Source organism: Miniopterus natalensis, chromosome 12, assembly GCF_054644295.1.
Source record: "Miniopterus natalensis isolate mMinNat1 chromosome 12, mMinNat1.hap1, whole genome shotgun sequence".
NCBI lineage: Eukaryota > Metazoa > Chordata > Mammalia > Chiroptera > Miniopteridae > Miniopterus > Miniopterus natalensis.
This window is the reverse complement of record NC_142092.1, coordinates 30,279,128-30,305,695: the sequence shown is the minus strand read 5'-3', so window position 1 is coordinate 30,305,695 and position 26,568 is coordinate 30,279,128. Positions and strand designations below refer to the sequence as shown.

At 35.7% G+C, this 26,568-nt stretch overlaps 1 protein-coding gene across 1 annotated transcript; it reads left to right on the top strand.

Moving 5' to 3' along the window:
- The first annotated feature begins 1,221 nt into the window (after positions 1–1,221).
- Positions 1,222–25,948, top strand: CDC37L1 (cell division cycle 37 like 1, HSP90 cochaperone). Its single transcript, XM_016214247.2, has 7 exons — positions 1,222–1,445; positions 5,222–5,503; positions 8,889–8,982; positions 15,743–15,858; positions 16,351–16,473; positions 20,154–20,318; positions 24,301–25,948. Exons 1-7 carry the CDS (start codon positions 1,314–1,316, stop codon positions 24,400–24,402), a joined length of 1,014 nt encoding a protein of 337 aa, XP_016069733.1. The 5' UTR covers positions 1,222–1,313; the 3' UTR covers positions 24,403–25,948.
- The last annotated feature ends 620 nt before the right edge of the window (positions 25,949–26,568 follow it).

The window sequence follows — 26,568 nt, the reverse complement described above, 5'->3', positions numbered from 1 at the left end:
AGATACAGATGTGCACACACATACAACTAATTTTGCAAATTGCTTTTTTTTAACTCAACACGTTTTGGAGATATTTCTATACCAGCATATTTATATCTACATTACTCTTCTTCAAGACTGATAATATCTCATTGAACAGACCATAATTTATTTAAGTTCTTCCATAAATGGGCACTTAGATTGTCTTGGCTTTTTTTCTTGCCACAGAGAAATGCTGCAGTAAACATCTTTGTAGGTAAATCATTGCATATTGGTGCAAAATAAGTGCTGGATAATTTCTTAGTAGTGAAATTGCTGAATCATAGCACTTAATCTGATATAGTCAAATTGCCCCTCCCCATTTCCTCTAACACGATTTCCTCACTTTTTGTCAACACTCAGTACAGACTAACTTCAAAAGTTTGCCCGTCTAATCGACTGAAAAAACATCTCGTTTTTACGAGTTTCTTTAATTATGAGTAGGACTGTGGTACCTGATTGTTACATGTGCACGTTTTGAAGTCAGACTCCCTAGGTTAATCCTAGTTCCTACCCCTAATATGTATGACCTTGGGCATGTTGGGTCTATAGAGAAAAGAAAAATTTAGGATTAGATGAGATACGCAGAAATACAGGAAGCCTTCCCGGCCCGTTTGCGATCAGTGGTCCTCGTCTTAATTTTTTAAAGCAGTGCTTGTTGGTCCAGTACTTCATCTTTGGGATCGTCCTCCTAACCAAGTTTCGCAGAACTCGAGTTGCCTGTAACTCGAAATGAGCGGAAAATTGGCTCTGCTTCCCAAAATCCTACCCCCACCTCCGCTTCAGGGGCACTGGTTTACATTTCACAAAGTACAGCAATGAGCTGCAGTGTTGAAACAAGCAGACGACCTTTGGTCTGAGCATCACGCGGCGTCCGGGACTCACTGTTCAGCGCAGGGAACACCGGACGACAAGTATCGAACACTACAGGACCCGCAGCGCCGGTAGGGGCAGGTCTGCAGCGAGGAAAGGCTTCCGAGAACCGAGGTTTTAAAAAACAGACTCTCACCACCAACCGCTACACGCAGGCGCCGGGACGCACCCCCCGCGGCCCAGCCCTCCGAGCCGGAAGTAACGTCCCAAATCCTGTCCGTCGCGTTCCGCCGCCCGGCGGTGGCGGGGCCCAGCCCGGAGTGGGGAGTGGGACGTGCGTCGGCGTCGGCGTCGGCGTCGCGGCCAGCAGGGGGATTCTGGGTAACGGCCCGGGCCGGCTGGGGCGGCTGGCTCAGCGCAGCAGGTTTCACTCGCGCCGAGTCCGTTGGCTGTGTGGGTTGTAGGGCCTGGGGGCGCCGGACATGGAGCAGCCATGGCCGCCTCCAGGGCTGTGGAGCCTCCCTCGGACCGAGGGTGAGGCTGAGGAAGAGAGTGACTTGGACGTGTCTCCCAGCTCTCCCCGCTGCCCACAGCTGCCGGGCGGCGGCGCCCAGGTGAGAAGGGGCCCCCTTACTGCTGGCGGAAGGGGAGGTGCGGTCGCCAGGCTCCCAGAGTCCGCCGGCTCTGCCACCCTCTTCTGTGCCTTGTTCTGTGCCGCCACCTCACCCGCGGGGACCCAGGGCCTGATGCCATCCCGCCGCTATCGTTGCATCTTATAAAGGCTTCGAAGAGGGGCTGGACTTGTGTTTCTCATCTCCATCTCTTCGCACACCTTTTCACCTTGGCTCATACTTCCTCACCTTTGGAAGACGTCCCTCCCCACAGCCCCCTCTTGACAGCGCCCAGGTTGGGGGCGGCTGATGCTGTACCATTGACCCTTTGTCCTCTTGTGCGTGGTTTTACCCGAGCATTTTATTCTGTTGAGGACTCTTTAATATTTGTGCACAGTTGATAATTAGGAACAGTAAATGGTGCTGTTTCAACAATTCACTGGGCTTCTGCCTTATAAAGGTTTCTGATCCAATTTTACTGACTTGACATCTGAGCAAATTATTTAAATCTCGCTTTTGATGCTGGCGTAAATCTCTCCTATTTGCGTGACCATTGTACCCCTTACGGTTGTTGTTAGTTTTGCTTCCCATCATTCTCCAGTAGAAACGCACAGGCACACGTTTGCCTTTTCCTTAAAACTTCTTCCTGAGATTCCTGATGATCTTCGTGGTTTTCACTACAGCATTCCTTCCTCTGAAACTTATCTAAATGTACCATTTAGGATTTTTCTGGGCCCTGTCTTAAGAGAGTGCTTACGTACTCATATCACTTTGTCCTGGTTTTTCTCCTAACCTGAGTGTGTTTTGAAAGTGTATTTCAGGATCACAGACGAAGCACTTACATGTTCAACGAAACAGATTATAGGTGTTTGCTTTCTAGGTTTCATGAAGAATGGGGTCCCTAAGAACTTAACTGAATTAATACAAGTTTTCTTTAGACTCATCCTGCGAGCTGTAAATGAATATGAGGGATTTAAATCACTTGCCAGTAAGTGTAGGGTGATCAATCCTATGCCCAGCTCACGGAGGTGGCTTCACACAGAGAAAAATGCTGTTTCATAACACAGACTGTACTTCGGCCAGCCAGTCACTGGGAAAGTGCAAGACATTTTTTAGGACAGAGTGAGAATTGATAGGTCAGTACTCACCCACTAATTATGGATCACTGGTGTCATCTTTGTATACAAAGTGTGTTATATAACCACATAATGAATGTGTACAGAGAGGAACAAAAAGAATGAATAACAGCTGCCATAGTCAATTCTGAAGGCATTTGGAGAGGATAGAAGAATCTTAGTGCATTGTGGTTGAATCACAAGAGTAACCTAAGAGAAACTTAATTTTTAAAATATCTGTATATTTTTGCTTGTACACTTGGAATTATATATACTTATTTAGCTGAAAGGGATTTTAGAAGTGAATAGGCTTATTTCCATTAAAAATGATTTCCCTGAGACCATGTAGCTAGTTAGTGGCAGAATTAAAAACAAAACTCAATTCTGACTCCTAGTACAGTATTTTTCCCCCACGTACTGCAATGCCCATCCTGTGATGTAATGTAAAACTTTATTTGGCTGAAACTACCTTTGAATGGTGTTAAAATTTGTAAAGTGATTACTAATCCTAAATTAGTTCATATATTTATAACCTCCTCATTTGTCTTGCTGGCTTGAGGACTTAAGTTTTGGACTGGAATATTTGGAAAGATTAAAATGTTTAATTCTATTTATAAACATTTTATAATCTTTATAAAAATAGCTTTGGTTTAATTTAATGGAATATGGAGAATCTAGACATTTTAATGTTATATGTGATGTATAATTCTGAGATCCATTTAATGTAAAGGCAGCTTGGAATTTAGAGATAAAGTTACATTAGTAGACCTTAATGTTAACAATTGTTTTTCAAATTTATGCTAATTAAAATTATGTTTATTGTCCCTTTAAATCTCAATATGTTCACAGATAAAATACGACTTTTTATTTAATCATCAAATGGCCAAACATCTGTGTAGTCTGTGGAGAAGAATTTAAACATACATCACTTTTAGAATTTGGAGATAAGATTTCTGTGTTTAAGAAATTACTTAAGCATTGAGATCTTGCTCCCCAGCATATGTCATCAGTTTGGCTCAAATAAAATCTTACAAAAATTCCAAACAAAAGTAAAAAAGAAAAGGGATGACTTGAAAATTTGCTCCCACATAATTTGAAAATGCAAGATCCATTTGTACATGTCTTCTTCCTTAGTATATCATTGTCTTTTCTTACAATATAAATTTTATAGCTTAATTTTTCTCCTTTTCCTGGCTCCTTCTTAAAGCATAGCTAGTCTACACTTATTCTTGATTCTGTTCTAAGATAGCAAAAAAATAAGTACTTTACTTGGTTAGAGTCGTGGTGCTTGGGCTCCAAACCTGCTAAATAATTAACTAAAACATCTGAATAGCAACAGCGTCCACATTTGCCCCAATAGAAATCTAAGTTTGCCTGAAGAGTCATCTAGCAAGTAGGGGCCTTGCCTGCTACTTACCTCAGAAGTGGAGAGTCATTTATTCATCTAAGATTTGAGTTCTAACTCCTAGAAAAGCTGCGAGTTGAGTAAACAAATGAGCACAATATTATGTGAGAACACCACTATAGAAGTATGCATAACTTGGGTGTAGAGGGAAGGGATAAGAGGAAATTGAGGGATGTGATGCTAGAATCTGGAATGGAGATAGGAGTTTGGTGGGCGTGAGGGAGGGGGTGCCACATTGAAGGGGTGGATGGAAAGAATAAGCAAACCAAGTGTAAGAGTAACTAGAACTGAGTCCAGAGAGAGTGGGGAGTGAGATCATGAGGGACAGTGCCAGGCCACAGAGTTTGCACTTTTTCCCCAGACTCCGAATGAGTAAAATTATCAGATTTAGGTTTGGGAGAGATCACTCCAAGTCTAGTAGAGTAGAGAATGGCTTGAGATGAGAAAGGGTGTATTTATACAATTAAGGCCATGAATAGTGATGCAGATAAGGGAACAGACTGGAGTAAAATTATTCTGAATTTTTAGTTTGACATCGATCTACATTTTTGCCAAGAAATCATAAAGAATGTGCCTTGACAACTTTTGTTTTATAAAGCTGAGGAATATAAGGCACCCATCACATGTGATTCAGTAAATATTAAAGTTAATTAATTACTATTGCTTCTGAGTGGAACAAAATCACCAGAGTGGACCAGTTGGCTTTTCTCTTTTAATAACTTTGCCTGTTTTGATTAGGATTAAGTTAAAGGGTATTTGGTATCTATTTGATATAGTCAGTTATAAACAGAAATTGCCAATAAGAACTTCTCATATTGCCAAGGATTGGGATAATACAGAAAGAAAATAGAAACCAATAAATGATTACTTTTAAATAAAAGGTTCTTTGTGGTGAATAACTTGCAGAGCAAAATTCTAAAGGTTTGATTTTCATCATGTTGAGGAACTAGATTTAAGCTGTTGTTCTCATTCTGCTATTTCAGATAATAGAGACTATAAAACAAATGTTTGTTGAACGCCTGTGCTAGTTGCCAGGCTTTTTGTTGCTGTTAGTTGTTGGGAGGGGCACAGATTAAATGAAGTTTAGAGTCTAGTTGATGAAACAAGGCCTATAATATAAAAATGTAACTGCATACACAGAAGGTAAGATACTTATGCGCCAGAAACGTACAAGAAATCCTTGACTAAAAGAAAATTGAACTGTGCTGCGTAAACATATCCAATGCCTTCATTTCTTACAAAAATTATTTTTCATCCAGATGTATAGCCATGGAATTGAAATGGCTTGCCAAAAGCAGAAAGAGTTTGTGAAGAGCTCTTTGGCGTGCAAATGGAATCTTGCTGAAGCTCAGCAAAAACTTGGTAGCTTAGCACTGCATAACTCTGAGTCCTTGGATCAGGAACATGCCAAAGCACAAACAGCACTATCAGAACTGAGGCAACGTGAAGAAGAATGGCGGCAAAAAGAAGAAGCTCTAGTACAAAGAGAGAGAATGTGTCTGTGGAATGTGGATACCATTAGCAAGGATGTTTTTAATAAGGTATGACATTTTTTTGCACCATAATGAAAGAAGAAAAAACTGGAGTATTTGTTCAAACCTTTGTGCATATTTGCTAGCAAAGCAACAGAATCCTGTACACAGTATTCATTTTTGACAGTTTATGAAAAGTGCTTGTTACAGAAACCTGTGTCCCCATTTGTGTCTAATATGGATAGTTCTTAATACAAATATATGGCTGCAGCATAGCACACTGAATATAATAAGTGTGGGCTCTGGAATCAGACTGCCTCAACTCTTAGCTTTGTCATATGCTTGTTGTGTCCTTGGGCAAGTCACTTATCCTCTCTAAGCCTCATTTTTCTCAACTTTATGAGGTTGGTATAAAGACTAAGGTAATGTCTTAAAAGCAAGTAGCATGGTTCCTGTCATGTGGTAAAGCTAAGATTTTACAAGCACTTTCTAATGTTGCTATGTTATCAGCTTGCTTTTAGTTTTGCAACACTAATATATAGTTGCTGGATTTACTAAATAAAGTTTTTCACTGTTATTTACCAGTATGTATTTAGTAAACTCAGGTAGTAGTCTGGACTTGGTATTATAAGCATTATTAGAGAAAGGACTAGTAGAGTACTTATGCCAAGTTAGTAGTTTATTAAGAGTGGTTTCCTGTTTCTTACTGAATTATATAGGCCTTATTCTTGACTTTTATATCTGAATTGATATGGGCAATGAACTTCAGTCATTTTCAACTAATATGTAAAGTAGTACTTCTTTCTGTTTGTACTGTTTCAATTATCAGGGATAGACTGCTCATTTTTGTCTAGGTCCACATTCACTTTATCTTAACTCTCATTATTCTTGTTTCTGTTCTGGCACTCTCAACCCACCCTTTTAAGAACTGTTAATTTCCTTCCCCTACACCACCTCTAGTTCTGCTACAGCAATAAGTAATACACATAGGTAAATGATACCACTAGCCCTATCAGTACTTTGTTCTTTAAGAAAAATTATGAGTTCAGCAGCATGCTTATTGTAAAAAACAAACAAACAAAAACCAAAATCACATAAGTATGTAAAATAGAATTGAAAGGCTTCCTCCACTACCAGTTCCATTTCTCAGATAACACGATTAACAGTGAGTCATATCTTTCTAGATTTTTTTTGCTCATGTACTAATTTATATATTTTTCCTCCCCCCATAACAGGATCACCCTTTATCTGAATGTTTTGCTATGTCAGTATATATTGTTCTAAGGGGTTTATCTTCTTAAGTGTTGTTTTATTTCTGGTATGCATTTATACCCTAAAACTATTCAAAATAATTTTCTTCTTCCAGAGAGAATGGTCAAAACAATGTTTATTTGTTTTATAAAGTTAATGTCTCTTAATACAGTGGTCACAAAGAATATATTTTCATTTGTCTCTCCTTTTAATTGTTTTTTTAAACTTAGGTTCTAACAAGGCCTACATTTATACCATACATTAATTAGGACTATCTTTATGTTCCAGTCATTTGCTCAAAATCGTACATTGATTTTGTCTGGGAGCTTGAGACTTGAGAGGACTGGTCTAGATCTGCGCTGTCCAACTCGATAGCCACTAGCCACATGTGCTATTGAGAGCTTGAAATGTGGCTAGTCCGAATTGAGATGTGCTGTAAGTGTAAAATACGCACCAGATTCCAATGACTTAGTACCAAAAAAAGTAAAATATTTCATTAATAATTTTTTTGTATTGCTTACCTGTTGGAATGATATGTTGGATATGTTGGGTTAAATTAATGTTATTAATTTATCTGTTTATGCTTTTTAATGTGGCTAATAGAAAACTTTAAATTATATTTGTGACTTGGATTATATTTCTACTGGACAGTGCTGGTCTAGATAGCAGAATATATAAAGAAAAATGTTCTTATTTTGAAATATATAAACTTGTGTGCTTTTTCATTGTAAACTGACAGAAAGCTAGTTTGCCATTTTCATTTTTGGCAATGATGATCTCAAGGTTTAAATGTGATCACAGAATGTTCTGCGAAATTGGCCAGATACCAACTTCATCTTCGTTTGTTTTATGACTTATTTCATTGAAAATAAGCACTTCCTTAATAGAAATTTGTACTTGATTTCAGAATCAAACTGTTTGGCTTCTCCTAAGAAAAGTTTACAACAGAGGTCTATTTTAGGTTTATGTCTTATCAAAGAATTTATAGTAAATATATTTTATTCTCTATATGCTTTGAATTTCTGAATTTATATCCAGCAAGAACTCCAAAGATTAGTCTAGAGCAGTGATTTTCAACCGCAAGAATTTTTAAAACATGCAATACCTGACTGTTTAGTCAGGGGCACTGACCTCTTTTCGCGTAGACTGTCAAATGAAAAAATGACAACAGCCAAAACAACAATAGCTGTCCAGTGTGGATGCCCTGTCTTGAACCATAAATATATATAGGTCATATAATAGTGTTTCATTTTATTGGTCACGTCACATAATAAGGTTGCATCTGATTGGTTAATTTTTGGTACCAGAAATCCTTGTATACAAGTATAGGCACCTGAATTTTTTTAATTTATTTTATTTTAGAGGATGTTTATTAAAGCCTGGTGGTCAGTGAAACAAGGAAAGGCGGGCTGGGGAAATGAGCCTCGCTTGGGCTGCTTTGGCTCACTAAGAAGTCAGAGAAAAGGGGGCCTTGGGGAAAGGTTCAGGGGGGTTGCCAGGGATAAACTGCCACTGCCCATTGCTGCCCTGGTTGCAAACCTCGTGGGGTCCCTTAGAGTTTAGGAGATCATGCCTGTGGGGGAAAAAAGACCGGGTGGGCAGGGTGTGTGTGTGCAGACATGCTCCTGGGAGGGAGAGTGTGGGAGGACACCTGAATTTTTAAGAAGTCACTTTGGAGCAGAAAGGGTAGGTATTCATTATTATTTTTGTAAATCAATAAAAATTATACCTTTTTTTGGTCAGATCAGCAAAAAATATATTTTTGTGTGTGCCGCAGAATTTTAGTAATTAGTTTGTGTGCCTTGAGATGAAAAAGGTTGAAAATCACTGGTCTAGAGTTGCAAATACTTAATGGAAATGAATAATGCAAAACATAAGTGATGCATGAAAAGGATCTTTCTGTACTTTTGATAGGGAAATTTATTTTAACTAAAAGATTCACTTGCTTTTCTGTATAATTTCTAAAGTAATTCTATAATTTTTCACACATCTATCATTTTAAATAAAATTAATGAAACTTCAGTACAAGTAAATTTTAATTGTTTTGTAGAGTTTAACAGTTGCATTTAATGATATAATATCAGTATAATACTATACTACCTTTTTATAGTGTCTATAGGAAGGATTGCTAGACATTCAGTATCTGAGAAAGAAGAATCACTTAGAATATAAAATCTTATTTTAACTTCAAAAATTTTTTTAGAGTTTTATTAATCAAGATAAAGGAAAAGAAACAGAAGATGAAGATAAATCAGAATCATTTATGCAGAAATATGAGCAAAAAATCAGACATTTTGGTGAGTCTACTGTTTGAATTCCTTTCTGCTGTAACCTTTGATATCATAAATATGTGTACAAAAGTGGATTTATAAAATGGGAACCAAAAAGAAGATAAGTGACAAATTCCAGTTTTGCTACTTCTGGCACAGTTGTACAACTCTTGTTTTAGACGCTTTTGAGTGGGGGGGTCATAACAGAAGTATACTGAGAGAGTGAACCAAATTGTGAAGAACAGCAAATGTAGTCTATTATTATATAGTACTACACTCTAAGGTACAGCCTTTATTTACTCCTCCTCTTCTTCCCATTTCCCAGCTGGTCTTTGCTTTGTCTTTTTCGTCTTTGCTTCCTTGGTATCTGGTTATCATATGGTTATAGCATTAGCTTTCATTTCCCCCCAGGTTTTGGATATGATGCTATGTAATTCATGGAGATCCTTGAATTGTTGTTTGGATAAATATAGTAATAGAAATATGTATGCAGTCAACTGAAATAAGTTTTCTCTGTAGGGGAAAAGTGGCGAGATGGGTATTAATATAAGTGAAGGCTTCCCTGAACTGGATTATGAAGAACACATAGGAGTTTTTTGTGTAGAGAAGGAAGGCAAAGCAACAGCATGTGCAAAGGCAGAGCTGGGAAACAGCATGCTGCGTTCTGACTTATAAGCACTGTGATACTGCCGGAGTGAAAATGCTACTAGGAAATATTAGGAGTTAAGGTTCAAGTCATATTTTTTGATCCTAAGTAATATGTTAATATAGTAAACATAGTTTTTATTTGTAGTATGTTAATAAGATTTTTAAATGGCTTTTTGAAATCTTTTTCCTATTGGTGTTTCCCCCCCAAAATATTTAGAATTTCATTCATCCTCAGCTATGTGATGCCAATGGATACTACTGTAGATTTTTTCCTTCTTTTTATGCAGTTTATTCATAAAGTACTCATTTTCTCATACTTTTAATTTAAAAAAATAAGCTGTGTATTCTATTTAATTCAAAAGTAGTATCTGAGGAAATGAAGTTTATTCTTATATATACTGTTATTCTGGTATTATTTACAATAGAAAGAAAAGGATAAACAGTCCTCCCTTTGATAGATATTAAAGTATTTAAATGAGTAGAGCCCTGAGTCATAAGGATAAAAAGCAAGATTTTTGTGAGTGAGTTGTGATAACAAGAGTTGTCACTCTCACCTCCAGTTCTCACTTCCTAGGCCTATGTGTTCTGCTGTAGGAAAAAGAGTACCATATATTGATTGTTCTTTCAGAGCATGGCTGCATCTACTAGAATAGTATCCCTCAGGGTGTTGTCACCCAGGTGGCATACTATATAGGCCAGTTGCTTTGGAGCCATGTGAAACTAGTGGGTGTGAAACAGTTCCCTCACTTTTGCTGTAAACTTGGTCAGAAGCAATTTTATGTGGGAAAATATCTCAGTCTCACAATGTGTAATATCCATCTGACACTATAACTATATGTGTTTTCAGTAAAACATTTCACATTCAATAAACCTGATGTTTCTGGGTAGTGATACTCATAATACCAGTGAATTTCACAAGCCCATGCCTTCATTTCTTTTGCTGAGATGATAAATAATGTGGTATGGGAAATAAGTCATTTAGTAAGACCACAGATATATTGTTGGTAGAAATATGGCAAGGAGAGAAGACAATACCAGATCTAGAATGGGCTTGTTCAAGTGAGGAACCAATAGTCCCTCCAAGATAAAGTGGGACCAAAATAATCAACCTGTTACTTTTTTTTTTAAATATATCTTTATTGATTTCAGAGAGAGGAAAGGAGAGGGAGAGAGAGAGAGAGAAACATCAATGATGAGAGAGTCATTGATCGGCCGCCTCCTGCACGCCCCCACTGGCGATCAAGCCCGCAACCCGGGCATGTGCCCCGACCGGGAATCGAACCCTGATTGCCTGGATCCTAGGTCAACGCTCAACCGCTGAGCCACGCCCGGCCGGGCTCAACCTATTACTTAATAGTTAGCTGGTCTCCAGCATACAGTGCCATATTGAGATTTCAGCACTGGTTTCTGCTACTGGCAAATTAGGTGTTCAGTGGCTGTCCTGGAATATTGATGGGGAGATCCCATACTGTTGAATCTCTGCATAATCTCAAGTCTGCCATCATGACCCCTTAGTTTATAAAATACCTTGCAAGCAATGAGATGGCTGAGGATAAGGGCTGCCATAACATCCACAAATGATTAAAAAAACAGTTGTTTTGCCCTTGTATGTGTGGGCTTCCAGTGTCTCGTCCTATAATACTAACCAGAGCCATACTGTCTTCAAAGCCAACCAGACCTTATAGCCACTTGTGGATTCATATTGTGCCTGTTCCTTAGTGGAAATGCACATTAACTTTTCACTTTGGAGGAGATAGCCTACTTGCCACAGCCCATTGGATCCCCCAGAAATATTACTAAGGTTGTAGGCTCCCCCAAATTTCCTGTTTTATTTCCAACTTTCTGGCATGTTTATATCTCACCAAGACATGTGGGATACCTGCTACTTACTGCTCACCAAGTTCCATCAGTGTGAAGTAGACCAACTTACAGTCGTGTGGGATGATGAGATCATCAAAGTCCCTGTGAACTAAATTACAGCACAAAGTTGATAGAGACCTGAGGCAAGACAGTGAGTTTAATGCTGTCCCTACTGGATAGAAGCGAATGTTTCTGGTACTGTATGCTTATTGTAGTAAGGGAAAAAGCATTTGCCAGAATAATGACATTGATATACTCCTTTGAAGTAAACACATCTGGAATAGCAACTGATTAAAGCTTCCAACTGGAGGTTTTCCAAACTTGCATTCCAGACTCTTGGAAGACATGGGGATGGTACATGGCAGGCTATAAAGGGCTGCAGAGGCTTCCATACCGGTTCTTCTCTGTGCTCTCAGGTGTACTTATATTCTTCAAAAGTCTTCCTAACTTTCCCTAATAGTGTTTGTTGACTCTTATGTTGCTTTTACTCTTTATAACTAGATGGAATTTGCCATCTGATAATAAATGATATAACCATATCGTGGAGTATTGTGAAGCACTGAAATCTTGACACCCCCCATTTGTATTTAATTTATTAATTTAGTTAACTCATGTTTCATAAATATAAAATATCAATTTAGAAATAAAGTCTTTTAAATTTCACAAAAGTTTTATTCAAAGTCATATACATCTTTGACATTACTTTCTTTATGATCATCAGAGCTGGTTTTTGATGATTTAACACAGTTTTTCATGGCACATCATCTGTTCACTTCCAGCCAAACTTAGCTATGATTCAGCAGTTTTTAAAACTGTGTAGGATGCTGTCACTGGTAATTTTATCAAAAGCTGTAAAAAAAAAAAGCTGTAAACATTTGCATGAATACTGTGATGGGATCTTTTTCAGTTACACTGAAGATGGATAGTCATAGTCTGTTCAGTGTAATCAATTATGTATTTGCTTTTCAAACACGTCAGTATCCTTTTTTTTTTTAAATCCTCACCCGAGGATATTTTTTCTATTGCTTTTCAGAGAGAGTGGAAGGGGGGGGGTGGACATGACACATAAATGTGAGAGAGAGACATTGATTAGTCTCCTCCTGCACGTGCCCCAGTGAGGGCTGGGGAATCGAGCCTGCAACCGAGGTACATGCCCTTGGCTGAAATCGAACCCAGGACCCTTCAATCCATGGGTTGACCCTCTAAGCACTGAGCCAAACTGGGTAGGGCAGTATCCTATTTTTGAAAAGTATTTAATATAAAGTACTCTTAAATAGAATTTGAAATGAAATGAGTAGAAGATTAATATTGAGGATATGATTCTAATTTTATTTCTTTAAAAGTCATTAAAAAATAAGCCCAGAAGGAAATATATAAAAATGTTAACACTAATGATCTTTTATATAATTGCAGATGGTTTTTATTGCCTAGAATTTTCAAATTCTCCACAATAAATATATTTTATTTATATAATCTGAAAAAGAAATATTTAGAAGTGTTTATATCAAGAATTCGAGGATAGCTTAACATTAGAAAACTATGATTCACCATGTTAACAGATTATAATAGTATAACCATAACATTTAGTGATCAATATGATGTAGAAGGAATGGAGATGTCAGAGGAATTTCCAGAATGCTTAATTGGGTAACAGAACCTAGGAAGCACTGTAAATGGCAGGGAAAGAAGAATGGGTTTGGTTTCAAATAAGATGAGTTTATGTGCAGGCACATAGGTAGAAATAATTATGTGGTGTGGTAGGTGATGAGGAATAATGGAGATCTGGGGCTAAGGAAATATAGAAAAAAAAGTCATATCTTTCATTAAGAAATTCACAACCTAGTTGGGAAATTTTTAGCGTATAGAGAAATTAAGATAATGAGTATAATTTAAAGGATTAAAATCTCTCATTTTTATTATGAGTATAATGCGTACAGGAAAGGGAAATCATCAAGATTGTATGATTGGGGACCATGTTAGGAATCAGGTAGAATATTGAAAGCTGATGGATAGATTGGGATTTAGGTGTTCACCAGGAAAATTTAAAGATGAAATTGATTATTTTTAATTAAACTATTATAATTTGTCAAAGCAAGGTTTTTCAAGTATTCAGAGAAGTTGGCTGGCTAGTGTAAATGAAGAGATTGTTCTTAACCAAAGTATTAGCTTACTGTTTGATGAATCTGAATGAGTGAATGAATTGTTCATATTGTGTGAATAGTACCTAACATTTATCAAGTGTTTACTCTCTGTCAGACACTGTTTTAAGTGCTTTATATGTTTAATCCTCACAAAAGTCCTGTGAGTTACTGTTTTTAGCCCTATTTTACATATGAGAAAATGGAGGCATAAAGGTAAAAAGGAACTTGCCCAAGGTGTAGTAAATGGCCAGTATTTGAACCAAGGCAGGTTAGCTTTAGATTCTGTTTTCTTAGCCACGGTGGTAGATTGTGTTACTCTCCATTTGTTTATATGTTTGCTTATAAATTTCAAAATAACATTAGCACTTTCAGGTATGTTCTGTTCTACTAAGCCATCGATTCTCTTGATATATTTGTTCATAAAATTCCATACTCTTCCCACAGAGGTCTGTATGGAGTACCTATAGCCTAACTTCTCAATTTCATAGTAATTTGGTATACATTTTTAAAATCAAGTAATAGTAAGTATTCCTCAAATAAAGAAAAGCTGTGCTCAACCTCAAGTGTTAATTTTGTCTTGGGTATTAAATAGTTTTAAAAAATTTAACATTTAATGGTACCCTTCGTCCTGGCCCCTACGAGTGCCACTAACACTTTCACATTATCTTTCCTGCAAAAGAAACTGAAATGGATAGGATTTCGGTGCCTCAGTGAGTCACAACACTGCCATAGAGAAGCAATGCTCTGTCTGTGGATAGTAGATAGAGTTGAAAATATTGCGTCTTCAGAAATGTCACAAAGCTAAGGCAAAACTGCTTTATAGGATTTATTTTATGACTTCAGGTATAAGAAATAAGGATTATGCTTTCTTGAGATCTGATCCTCAGAAGTTATTAGGCTCTTTCATTATAGTTTGAGAAGTAGTTTCAAGTAATTTCTATAGTCATTCTGCTTCTCATAAGTTAAAATGACCTAAGCACTGTATCCAAAGTGTTGAGGAAATAACTTTATAAAACTTACAAAACTCTTTACAAGAAAATGCTAAAATGCTTTTTCCCGTTTTTTAAAATGGGGGCAAATTAACCACTTATTTTCAGTTGATTCCCATGTTGGCTAAAGGTGTATTTATCAGTAAGACATATGTCCTCAGTTTTGTTCTTTCTTGTGTTCTAATGTGGAACTTTCATATATAGAAGTTCATTTTGTGTCTAGAGGAAAGATTTACTGCCAAACTATTAAGATAGCCTTATAAAAGTTTCATGATGATTCAGTAACATCCAGACTTCCTTGGGATGAGCCTAAAGTGCCTAAAGCTAACAAGTGTTATACTTAATTTATTCAAATGTAAAGTTGACTGGACAGAGTTAAATAAAAGCTCAAAACTTTGCTGGTTCCATGATCACTTGGGTGGTATTGACTTTTTGACTAAATTTCTTATTAATTTGGATGAAAATAAAGATACACCTTAAGTAGTTATTTTGATTACTTTGATAATCAAAATTATGTGGCAGCCATTTTCAAATGTACTTAACTAATTTTTAAAAGATTTTGTTTTCTGTGTATATAAACAGTGAGCGTGACTAAATAGTTAACATGATTAAAATGGTTAAAGTATATTGTTTTGTTTTTATAACAATGACTGAATTGGTTTCCCATGCTGTCAACATTTTACCATATCATCTTAGACATTTTTTAATAAGTTAGAATGTAGCTTTTCTGAACCTTCTACTAAACCTTTGTTTGCTAAGTGTAGTTTCTTAAGGTTTTGCTCTCTTTTGCATCCAATATTCTATGACTAAATTATGTTCAGTCTCGTAAAATCTGTATTCACTAGGATGACCAGCCATCTCAGTTTGCCCTGGACTTCAGGCATGCCCCAGATGTAGGAGTTTTGGCTTTAAACGACTCACTGTGCCTGACCAGTTATCTCAAATAAAATATTCTGTGAATTTTGGAAGCTATTTCCAATTTACTGCATATTGCTTTAAAAGACTTTTATCCCTCTTTGTTTGATCTTTTACTGTAACATATTGCTGTGGTAATGTGAATCTACTTTAAAGAGAATCATTTTAAAATACCATTTCTTCACTTGCTAGAAGAAAGTATTTGATATTCACAATTTAATTCTTTTTCTACAGGTATGTTGAGTCGATGGGATGATAGTCAGAGATTTTTGTCTGACCATCCATATCTTGTATGTGAAGAAACTGCTAAATATCTTATTTTATGGTGTTTTCATCTAGAAGCCGAACAGGTATCATGTGAACCTTGAATTTCTGGGAACCTTAGTGGAATTCTAATATCTGTCTATCTATCTATCTGTCTGTCTGTCTGTCTATCTGTCTATCTGTCTATCTGTCATCTATCTATCTGTCATCTATCTATCATCTATCTATCTATCTATCTATCTATCTATCTATCTATCTATCTATCTATCTATCTATCTATCTATCTATCATCTATCATCTTCCCTCCCTCCCTCCTTCCCTCCCTCCCTCCCTCCCTCCCTCTCTCCCTCTCTCTCTTCCTTCCTGCATTAAATGACAGTAGGAGGGACATTAAATGGAATTATACTTTTGTTTTCAGATCTACTTGAGTTTATTTTTTAGTTATTTCAGTTAGCACATGGAAACTTTTCTAATGTGCCTTCCCTATGCCCCCATCTCTGTTGTTCCCATATACTATAAACCTTTTAAAATATATTTTTCAGAGGTATTTCTTATAATTTTAATCTATTTATTTTCAGAAAGGGGCTCTAATGGAACAAATAGCACATCAAGCGGTTGTAATGCAGTTTATTATGGAAATGGCCAAAAACTGTAATGTGGATCCAAGAGGGTGTTTTCGTTTATTTTTCCAGAAAGCCAAAGTAAGTAACTGTTTGCTATTATTAAATGGGAAAGTTAGGCCGTAGCTGAGACCTCTTTGGTCCATATACATCAAAGGAAACCATTCATCCAGGATGCAATAGGCTAAATTCTGTAGATTTTATAGTGGAAAGAAAATTATATTGCTGATTTCATGCTAATTTTAACATAAGGGATCTATATTAGAGGCTGTACTATACCATGTATGTGAAATTGAGACCTGTTCAAATAAATGCATGTATTCAGGAAAATTAAGAGCGTTCCATCATCCATTCAATAAATTTGAGTAACTATTAATGCAGAAGCACAGCTGATTAAAAGATGCTGAGGATACAGTGTAGAATGAAACAGATACAGTTAAGTCCATGTTTAGAACTGAAAGCTTAATGAGATGTCAAACTTTTGTAATGAAAAAAGGGGAACAACTTAAAAAATTCAACAGAGAGGAATGCCTAAAAACAATAGCTGTGGTACATAAGAATATCATGCAGCACTAAAATTATATTTTGAAGAATTTTTAATCTGAGATAATGCTTTGCTATAAAGTCAAAAGAAGTGATACATATTTATATATACAAGATGATGTTGGCCATGTTAAAGAAAAATAGATATGTCTAGGAAGATTAAGTACCATTTTACACTCACTAGATTAGTAAATTAGCAAGTTGAACAAGAACTAGAGCAGTAAGAATTTCATTCACTGCATGTGGGAGTATAAATTGCTATAACCACTTTGGAACTTTTCCTTGTAAAGCTTAACAAGTATTAATGCCAAGAAATTCTACTAGTATATATCCTAGAGAATAGATTTCTCAGCATGTGGTACAGGGACACTCATGGGTCTTAAAGAGCCTTTTAAGAGGCCCTGGTCAAAACTTTTTATAATATTAGTACTAAGATGTTATTTACCATTTTCACTCTCATGGGTGCAGTAGAGATTGATACAGAAGCAGATGTGAGAATCTAGCTATCTTCTATTAAGCCAGACTTTTCACTAATTTTTTTTTGTTTTGGAAATGGTTTGTTCTTTTTTTAAAATAAAACATGTTATGAATTTTAACATGTAATGAGTTTGTTATTGTGTTTTAGTTAATATTTTTTGAATTCTTCAGTTTTAATTTCTAACACAGTCAATATTAATAGAATTAGCCCACATTATCAGGAGCTCTTTAGGTTCCTTAATAATTTTCAAGAAAGTGAAGGAGTCCTGAGACTATAAAGTTTGAGAATTGTTGCCTTAGAGACACTCACAGATGTGCAGTAGATACCATAATGTTCATAGCAGAATTGTTCATAAAAGCAAAAAGCCTGGGAACAACCCAAATGTCTGTTAACAGTAGAACGAACCAGCATGAGCATGAATAAAAAGAGAGTGAAAAAGAAAAGGTACAGAATGATATATCTTGTACCATTAAAAAACAAGCACAACTAAACAGTATATGTTAAGGTACATATGTATCCGTGGTAAAACTAAAGAGGCATAGGCGTAATGAAGACAAGTCACAATAATGGTAGCCTCAGAGAGAGAAGGAATGCCTCTTGGGAACTGACTTCTAAGGTACTAAATAATAATGATCTCTTTCCTAATTTGTGTGGGGATATAGTGGGTTTTTGCCCAGTAAACTACACATATGTCTTTACATGCTCTTGCATACATGACACATTTAGTATACATAATTAGAAGTTAGAAGAAAATATACCAAAAGTTTAACTTTGGTTATACTTGGCTGGTGGAATTATAAATGATTTCTATTTTCTTTTTCAATGAACATATTTCCTTTTATAAATAAGGACAATATTGTATTTTAAATTAAAAAGAATATATCAGGGTGGTAGTAGTCCTACCTTAAATGCTCTAAACTCTTCTAAAGTATAACCAAAATAGGAAATTTTTCTGAAGCAGTAGAGTTTTAATGAGTAAATGATTGAGTTGGTATTTTAACTAGGTTTCTGGTGACTATTCTAAAATTTCACTTGACACATAGGCATAAAAAAAAGTACTTTTTCATCTTACATTAATGGCTATTTTATATTGGTGCTTAATAGGATAGTGGAACATAACCACACTATGTATATTCTTTGAAATTTACTTTGACAAAATTGAACTGAAAGGCACTAAAGTGTTTAGATCTTAACATTGTGTTCATAATAATAATTTCTTTTAAATGAAAAAGAATAACTTTCATGGGTGCTTACTTTGTACCAGGTACTATTATAAGCACTTTTCATTGGTTAACTCATTAAATCCTCATAACATTTTATGAGAATTATTCTCTATTTACAAGTGAGGAAATTAGCATAGAAGAATTAAGCAAGTGATCCATAGGTTACTTAATAAAACAAAAATCAGTCAAGTCTCTCTAGATCTAAATCCCTGTGCCTTAGGCATGCAGTAAGGCAAGCAATGGTGCCACTTGCCACTTGATTCCTTTGTTTATAGCATAACCATTTCAGAAAGATTACTTTTGGATATGAAGGCTACCATTCCATATGTCCACATGAGTACCATATATTGACCAAAGTGAAATGCTATAATATACTTAAAGAAATGTTCTAGCCCTAGCTGGTTTGGCTCAGTGGTTAGAGGGTCAGCCCATGGACTGAAGGGTCCTGGGTTCAATTCCAGCCAAGGGCATGTACTTCAGTTGCAGGGCTCAGTTCCCCCAGCCCTGGGGCAGATGTGGGAGGCAACCAATCAATGTGTCTCTCTCACATCAGTGTTTCTCTCTATATATCTCTCTTTCCCTCTCCCCCTTTCTCTCTCTCTTTCTCTCCCTTTCTCTCCCACTCTCTCTGGAAAGCAATGGAAAAAATATCCTCCAGTGAGGGTTAAAAAAAGGAGAAATGATTCTAAATACATAGAAAGATAGACTAGTTATACAACTTAAACTACATAGCATTACAGACTAATGGACCCAGTAATATTAAGGAATGAGACTGACAAAATCTCTTCCACCCCTGGACCTTAAAGCCTATGTTCTGTTAGTGTAGGATCTGTGTTGTGTCATTCTTGATCTACAAAGAAGACATTTCTAAATAGAGTCTTCTGCCAATAGGGTGTTTTGTATTGGGAATTTTGCTTATATTATACATCATTAGAGGGAGTTCTCCTACCTCAACATAACTCATTGTACTTTTTTCTTTCCATAATGTTGAAAAGAAGGTACTTGCTTAACTAAAACACTAAGATATTTCCATAATGAAATTGAGCGTTGAGTTTTATTTGGTTTTCATGGCTTTTACAGATAGGGCGTATAGAGTAAGAGAATCACTAGAAACAGGTAATAGTGTCCCCTCATTAACTGATGGAGAATTAAAAGGTTTTTAAGAATATTCCTTGGTTGTTGCTTGGCAATGGGAAGAGGAGAGAAGAATGTGAGAGGATAAATGAGGACTATTTTGAATCCTATCAAGAACTCAGATAAATCAAGAGAGAGGGAAAAACAAAACAGAAAAATCCTACTTTAGTTATATTTATGTATGTTTAAAGAGGGATTGTTTATTAGTTTGTTTTATAAAACAGGAAGTTTTCACAAATCGAACAGGGAACTTGGTGGTTTCTACATTTAAACTATTTACTTCATCCTTACTTACTCTGTTTCAGATCTGATATGTGCTTATTAGAATTTACTGTTTGTCCTAGAAGTCTTCAGAACCTGTCTTTGTATTCTGTGTTTCCTAGGCAGAGGAAGAAGGTTATTTTGAAGCATTCAAAAATGAGCTTGAGGCTTTCAAGTCAAGAGTCAGACTTTATTCTCAATCACCAAGTTTTCAACCTATGACAGTTCAGAATCATGCTCACCATTCTGGCGTTGGATCTATAGGTTTATTAGAATCCTTACCACAGGTAAGCTGGGAAAGCAGATGTTTATTTGTAAATGTATAGTTCACATAATTTTTGTTCTTTTAGACTATTCTTCTTATATGTAATATATGTGGGGCCATTTTAAATATTCTTGCCTCAGAAGATAACTCTTGAGTTTCATTTTATGCCATGTTTTGGCACTAAATCTCTTCCATCTCTTAGGTATTTAGAGAGACACCAAATTCCACTCCTTTAAATAAAGAAGAGATGAGTTTTGCCTAAGCATTCTTAAAGGCAAGTGTTAGCTATTGATCATCTCAATTATAAACGTCTCAAGATAGCTCTGAGGAACATCTCATTCTGAGTAGATCTATACTGTTTAAGGATTTATTAAAGTGAATTAGCTTCAAAGCATATGTCCAATTTGCAACCCAGGCAATCTGTTGCATGAGTTTTTTAGTATTGCTAATTGCTGGTGTTGCCTACTAGACGTAACATTTTTAGTCCACATTAGTATAGCTATGCTAAGCTGTTCTTTTTTTTTTTAAATCTTTTTTTTTTTTTTTAAATATATTTTTATTGATTTCAGAGAGAGAAAAGGAGAGGGAGAGAGAGAGATAGAAACATCAGTGATGAGAGAGTCATTGATCGAGCCCACAACCTGGGCATGTGCCCTGACCGGGAATCGAACCCAGATCGCCTGGATCCTAGGTCGACGCTCAACCACTGAGCCACTCCCGGACGGGCCTAAGCTGTTCTTTCTAATAATATTGGCCAACTGTTTGAGCCTCTCTGAAGTTGGCTTTTAGATCAAGATAAAACCATGTCACTAATATGAAGGAATTTATGTCAAAAAGAAGAGGAGGGCCCTGCCACTGTGGCTCAGTGGTTGAGTGTCGACCCATGCACCAAGAGGTCACTGGCTTGATTTCCGGTCACGGCACATGCCTGGTTGCGAGATTGATCCCCAGTAGGGGTCATGCAGGAAGCAGACCATCGTTGTTTCCCTTCTCATTGATGTTTCTCTGTCTCCCTCTCTCTGTAAAAATCAATAAAAAATATTTTTTTTAAAAAAAAGAGAAGGTTAGACTACTGGTATGCCTGATACTACTTAGGATTATGATTTTTAAGGTATCATTAGAAAGTTGCTGCCCATTTTTATTTTAGTAGCATTTTAATCAAGCCCAGTAATCTCTCATTTCCAGGCCCCAAGATTTTAAGACCAGTTTTAGCTTAAAGTTTAGTCTGTTGCCTACACAGTGAAAAGGGAAGTCACAATCAGAAGACAATGAAAGGAGAACCCTGTATTTATTTTTAAATCTCATAAAACAGGAATTTTCAATATCTTGGTGTTAAGTCTCTCTAATTTTACTATTTCAAGTTGTCACATGTATTGTAAGCCAAAGGGACAATTTAGGAAAAGCAATTGGTCATATTTAAGTCAGCCAAAAATATTATTCTGAAGGATGGAAATAATCAAGGTCTGACTTTTAAATAAATTCATCATGCTACCCCATAGTTAGACATGTAATATTCCCCGCAATTTGTCCCACAGGTTCTCTCTTATTGCTGTTTAAATACAGTGATTTTCTCTTTAGTTCCTTGAGAAATAGCCCCCGGGAACTAGTCTTTCTAGGTAATTTTATGACTAAGTCATTGTCAAGTCCAATATATAAACCTAAAATTAAGATGTCACATAATGAATGCAAAGGAAAAAATTGTAAAGGGTATCATTGATTCTAACATAAGAGGGAAAGATACACATTAAAATATCACCATATATTATCAAAAAGTTGCTTCTAGGTTAAGAGAAGTTCTTGTTCTATGTATCAGATGGCAACTGAGATCTGCTGCTAGGCATGCCTTGTAGTCATTTTGGCAGAGGACCTGGAATTACACAATTTTGACAGTTTTGAATTGCTGATATTACTAGGGTTGTTTAAACTTAATTCATCTGGGCTAACGGACCAGTCCCTCATGGTGGGAGAAGAGCATCCTTGTCTACTCCTCCTGCGGGAGTGAAGGGCTGGATAAGATTTCAGCTAGATGCTCAGGACTGTCAAGTGGTTGAGAGAAATATGATGAGAGGTAACTGGAGCTACTGAGTTGTCATCTGAGAGATTTGGAAGAAAAGGTTACCATAATATGTTGTATCAGTTGATCTCAAAAACCCTGTGATTCCTTTTCATTCATACTATGGATGAATAAACTGAAGTTTGTGGAGGCTAAGTAATTTGCCTGAAGTCAGTACAATATCTGATGGAGCTAATATTTTAATCCTGGATTTCTGTCCTACTTCACTGCTTATTCATCTATACCATATACTGTTGTTGAATCATATACAAGAAATAGGACAAGATACTCGGACATGTGCTCTTGGGAAGAACGGGACACTGGGACAAGAAAAGTGTTGAGAATGTTACTAGATGAGAATATGGGGTAATCAGTGGAATTTAAGTATAGATATGGTTAAGTACATGGGTTACTTTTTGTTTTTTTAAGTCTCTTCATGATGATGTCTTACAGTTCTTAGAAAGATGGGTTAGATGAGTTCTGGAGAATCTTCTTAGCCAACTCTGTCATGGAAAACTGGAGCCTAGTCTTAATAGAGACCTGTTCTGCAGAACTTTGGAATTGGATTTTAGCATTCTGTTTCTTTGGAGAATGGGATGATGTAATGAGAATATTAACAATTTTTTATAAAACTTAAATTTGGGTAACACTTTAGCTTTTAATTTCTTTAATTGACAGTAATCTTGAGAAACAAGCCAAATATTATCCTTAGTTTTGAGAAAACTAAACCCAAGGCCTTTTGATAAAGACATAAGTAATAGTTACTGTAAGTTTACTCTGTATACTAGCTTTTAATTCTGTTAAGTCATGATAAATTATTTTCTCTTTGAGGTTTGCATTATACTAAGTGGTAGAGGCCGGATTTGAACTGAGGTCCAATGTTAGTGTTCCAGACCTCAGTCAGTTGTTTGTGCCACTTCCTTCCTAGAGTCCTGATTGAGAATAATCCAATATCTGGCTAGCTTTTTTACTTTTAAAGTAAAAGAATCACAAAGTATTATATTCTATTTAGAGGATCTTTTGAAAACCCTTCCGCCCTATGGGATAGGGAGGTTTGAGACATCTCTCCCCTATTTGGACTATTTTCCTCACTGGTGTTTATTAAGTAAAATACTTGAAACTAGGTGATACACTAAATAGCTAGCAGATATTCCAAACAGTTGAGTACAGAAAATTTAATTCTTGGGGAAGAATTTCCTAAAGTCCTAGGTCTTAAGGGCTTATCTCCCTTATTTATGTTGCTTTAACAAATATTGGTTTTCTTTTGTATTTATTGAATAGGGTCTTCTGTTCCCTAGTTTTAGAAATGGACAGATAGAACATTTATGAGTTGTTTTCTGTTTAAAAAAGAAATCCTAAATTAAACTGCTCTTTTATTCTCAATTTTTAAAATAGGGGTGTGAGTACCTCTCAAAAGATTAAGGATTTTTTCACTTCAGTTTGTTTCAGCCTTTGAGAAACCAAAATAAACTCTGAAGATACCTATAATTTTTATTCAGTAAATAGATTTTTCCTTATTCAAGTGTTGCATTTTTAGTATTTATTGTTGTAATTAGATAATCTTCAAAATATATTTCTGACTTAAAGCCATGTTTATATTTTAAATTTTCAATGACTATATATAATCACATGGAAGATGTAGCCTTGTATGATTAAGTAATTAAAATTATACATTATTATTAAAAGGAGAAAAAAGGTAGTATGTATTACATTTGTATTTTTCACATACATCTTTCTGTCTTTATCACATCTCTTTGGATTAAGTAGTAATAGTCTATTTTTCTGTCTCTTTATCTTGGGGTTTCAACCCAAGTCTGACTTCAAAGTCCATCTTCTCTCCTACTCTCCTACACTGCAGAGAAATAGAGAATGTGAAACTGAATATGTAGTTGCATATACTGGCATAAAACTAGTTATCATCCATTGTTTCTTCCCTATCCTTTTTTTTCAGAATCCAGATTATCTTCAGTATTCTATCAATACGGCTCTCTGCAGTTTAAACTCAGTGGTACATAAAGATGATGAAGAACCCAAAATGATGGACACTGTATAATTTGGTTAAGACTGCTGAGGCCAAGTACTATTTTGTTACAAGAAAGGAAGAACTTGGCTATTTTCTTGACACTTTTATGGGTGCTGCACTTTATTTTTGTTCAGTTTTTGATGGGAGGGGGAAAAAAGAGTACTGAAATGTTTTGTAAAAATTTTTTTTATGTGCTGCTAGATTTTTTTGTTTTGTTTTTTTCTGAAGGGAGGAGTGGTACCATATGTTGCAAGAAGTCAAACTGGACTTTGTTTTTTTTTTGCTACTAAATTTGCCTTTAATCTTATTGTTCTGTTTTGGAATCAAAGTATGAAAATCTGCACAAATGCAATGTTTACAAGAACTGGTTGATTCTAGGAGGCATCTGCTACAGTCTCTTTTTATATGGATGTATACATGCCCTACTCTACAAAAACGATTAAAGATAAAAATGTCCTTGTATCCTGCTAATTTAGCTGTGAAATCTGGTGTTTTATCATATTAAAAGCAATAAATTAGTAGTGGTAATCTACTTTACTAAATAAGCTGGGTGATACAAATGAAAACAAAGTCTTTCCCCTTAAAATAATATTACATTTGTATTTTCGGCACCATCAGTTAAATTCTTGACTAGAATGCCAAAATAGACAATAAACCCCTTATGTATTCTCAAAACTGTATTCCTTAGAAGTTGATTTTACCCTGTTGACTTTATAATAGTAAGGTATATAGTAATTTAAAAAGTGATAAAACTAATATAGAGGTTTTTTGTTTTGTTTTTTAATAAGATCAACTTCAAGCTCACTTTTAATTTTTTTACTTGACATAGTCTGGGATCTCTCAGGGAGCAAGTTTTAAAAGAATACTAATGGCCTGTAAGAACAAACAGGAATAATCATCTGATTTTTTAAATTAGGTTTATTGTTTGTTTCACTCTGATGTAGCTCAAGGACTTTTTTAAAAGGCAAGAGAAATCTTGTAGAGCTAACTGCCTCAAGCTGCCAACTACTTCTGAGAATTGGGTATTCCTTATGGGTAATGATGGCTTTTACTGCATTTGTCATTTCTCTCTATAGGTCAGTTACTGTAGAATGCTGCTGAGCTTTACTACTTCCTATACAATTAACTTCAAATATGCCAGGATATTTGATGATTCATTTTATTTGAAATTAAGTGACAGTGCTAATTATGCTATCATTATTTGAGGATTTATCTTCTGACTTATAGGAACATGAGCTTTGATTTGTGTTGGGTATAGTCTTTGGTTCAGTCCCATTGAGACTAGTAGCAAACATATTTGGAAGATGACTAACTGGGATTAGGTAAACATGTCTCAACTTGAAAAACCAAATATTGCTGAGGAACCCATGATGACTAGACCTGTAACCATGGCCTCATTTGCACCTTGTTTTTACTAACTGAGGTGATAAGGCACTTAGTATAATACCCATAGAAATGGACTGGAATTACTGAATCGTACTTATGTAACATCACAATCTTACTGGTTTTCCGAATAAAACTTTTGTGCTTTTGATATAAAGATATACTCTATATAATAAAATGTTTGATGGTAGTATTCATCAGCCTGTAATTATTTTTATTTTACCAGTGACCTAGTTACAGAAGTTTTTTGTTTTTTCTTGTTCTGGAGCAAGCTCTTATTTTTCCCTTCCTATCAAATAGAGAAGAATGTCCACAGGAGTAACATCCCCAATTTTACATAATTGATACTTGAACCATTATTTTCCATTCTTTAACTTCACTTTCCCTCAGGCTTGCCTATAAGCACCCAGATTGTTCTGAATTTCATTTTGCCTTAAATTAGAGGTAATGACTATAGACCGAAAAGGAGAAAAATTATCAAAGAACTGAGAAAACAATTCTTGAAGGGCTTTTTGTTTTCTAGAACAGGTATTATTGAAGAGCTTTTTAAAAGCTATATATATATACATATATATACACATACATATTTTTACTTTCAAAGGAAAATGTGTTCTGAGTGTGAAAGTGTGATTGGATTTATTTAGGAGATTGACTGATGCCATAATTTGCATTTAAGGCTAATTTTTACATATTGAACAGAAAATTGACATCCTTTTCATTTTTCTTTAGTAGTAAGAACTAGGTCCTATTAAGAGAAATGTCCTCTTTTCTGTTTCTTAAGAAATAATAAGAGTATACTAAGCAAAGGGAAAA

Coding starts and splice junctions, on each gene's coding strand:
- CDC37L1 (XM_016214247.2), top strand. CDS start 1,314: ATGGAGCAGCCATGGCCGCCTCCAGGGCTGTGGAGCCTCCCTCGGACC. Junction 5,504..8,888: donor GCAAGGATGTTTTTAATAAG/GTATGACATTTT, acceptor AAATTTTTTTAG/AGTTTTATTAATCAAGATAA. Junction 15,859..16,350: donor TTCATCTAGAAGCCGAACAG/GTATCATGTGAA, acceptor ATTTATTTTCAG/AAAGGGGCTCTAATGGAACA.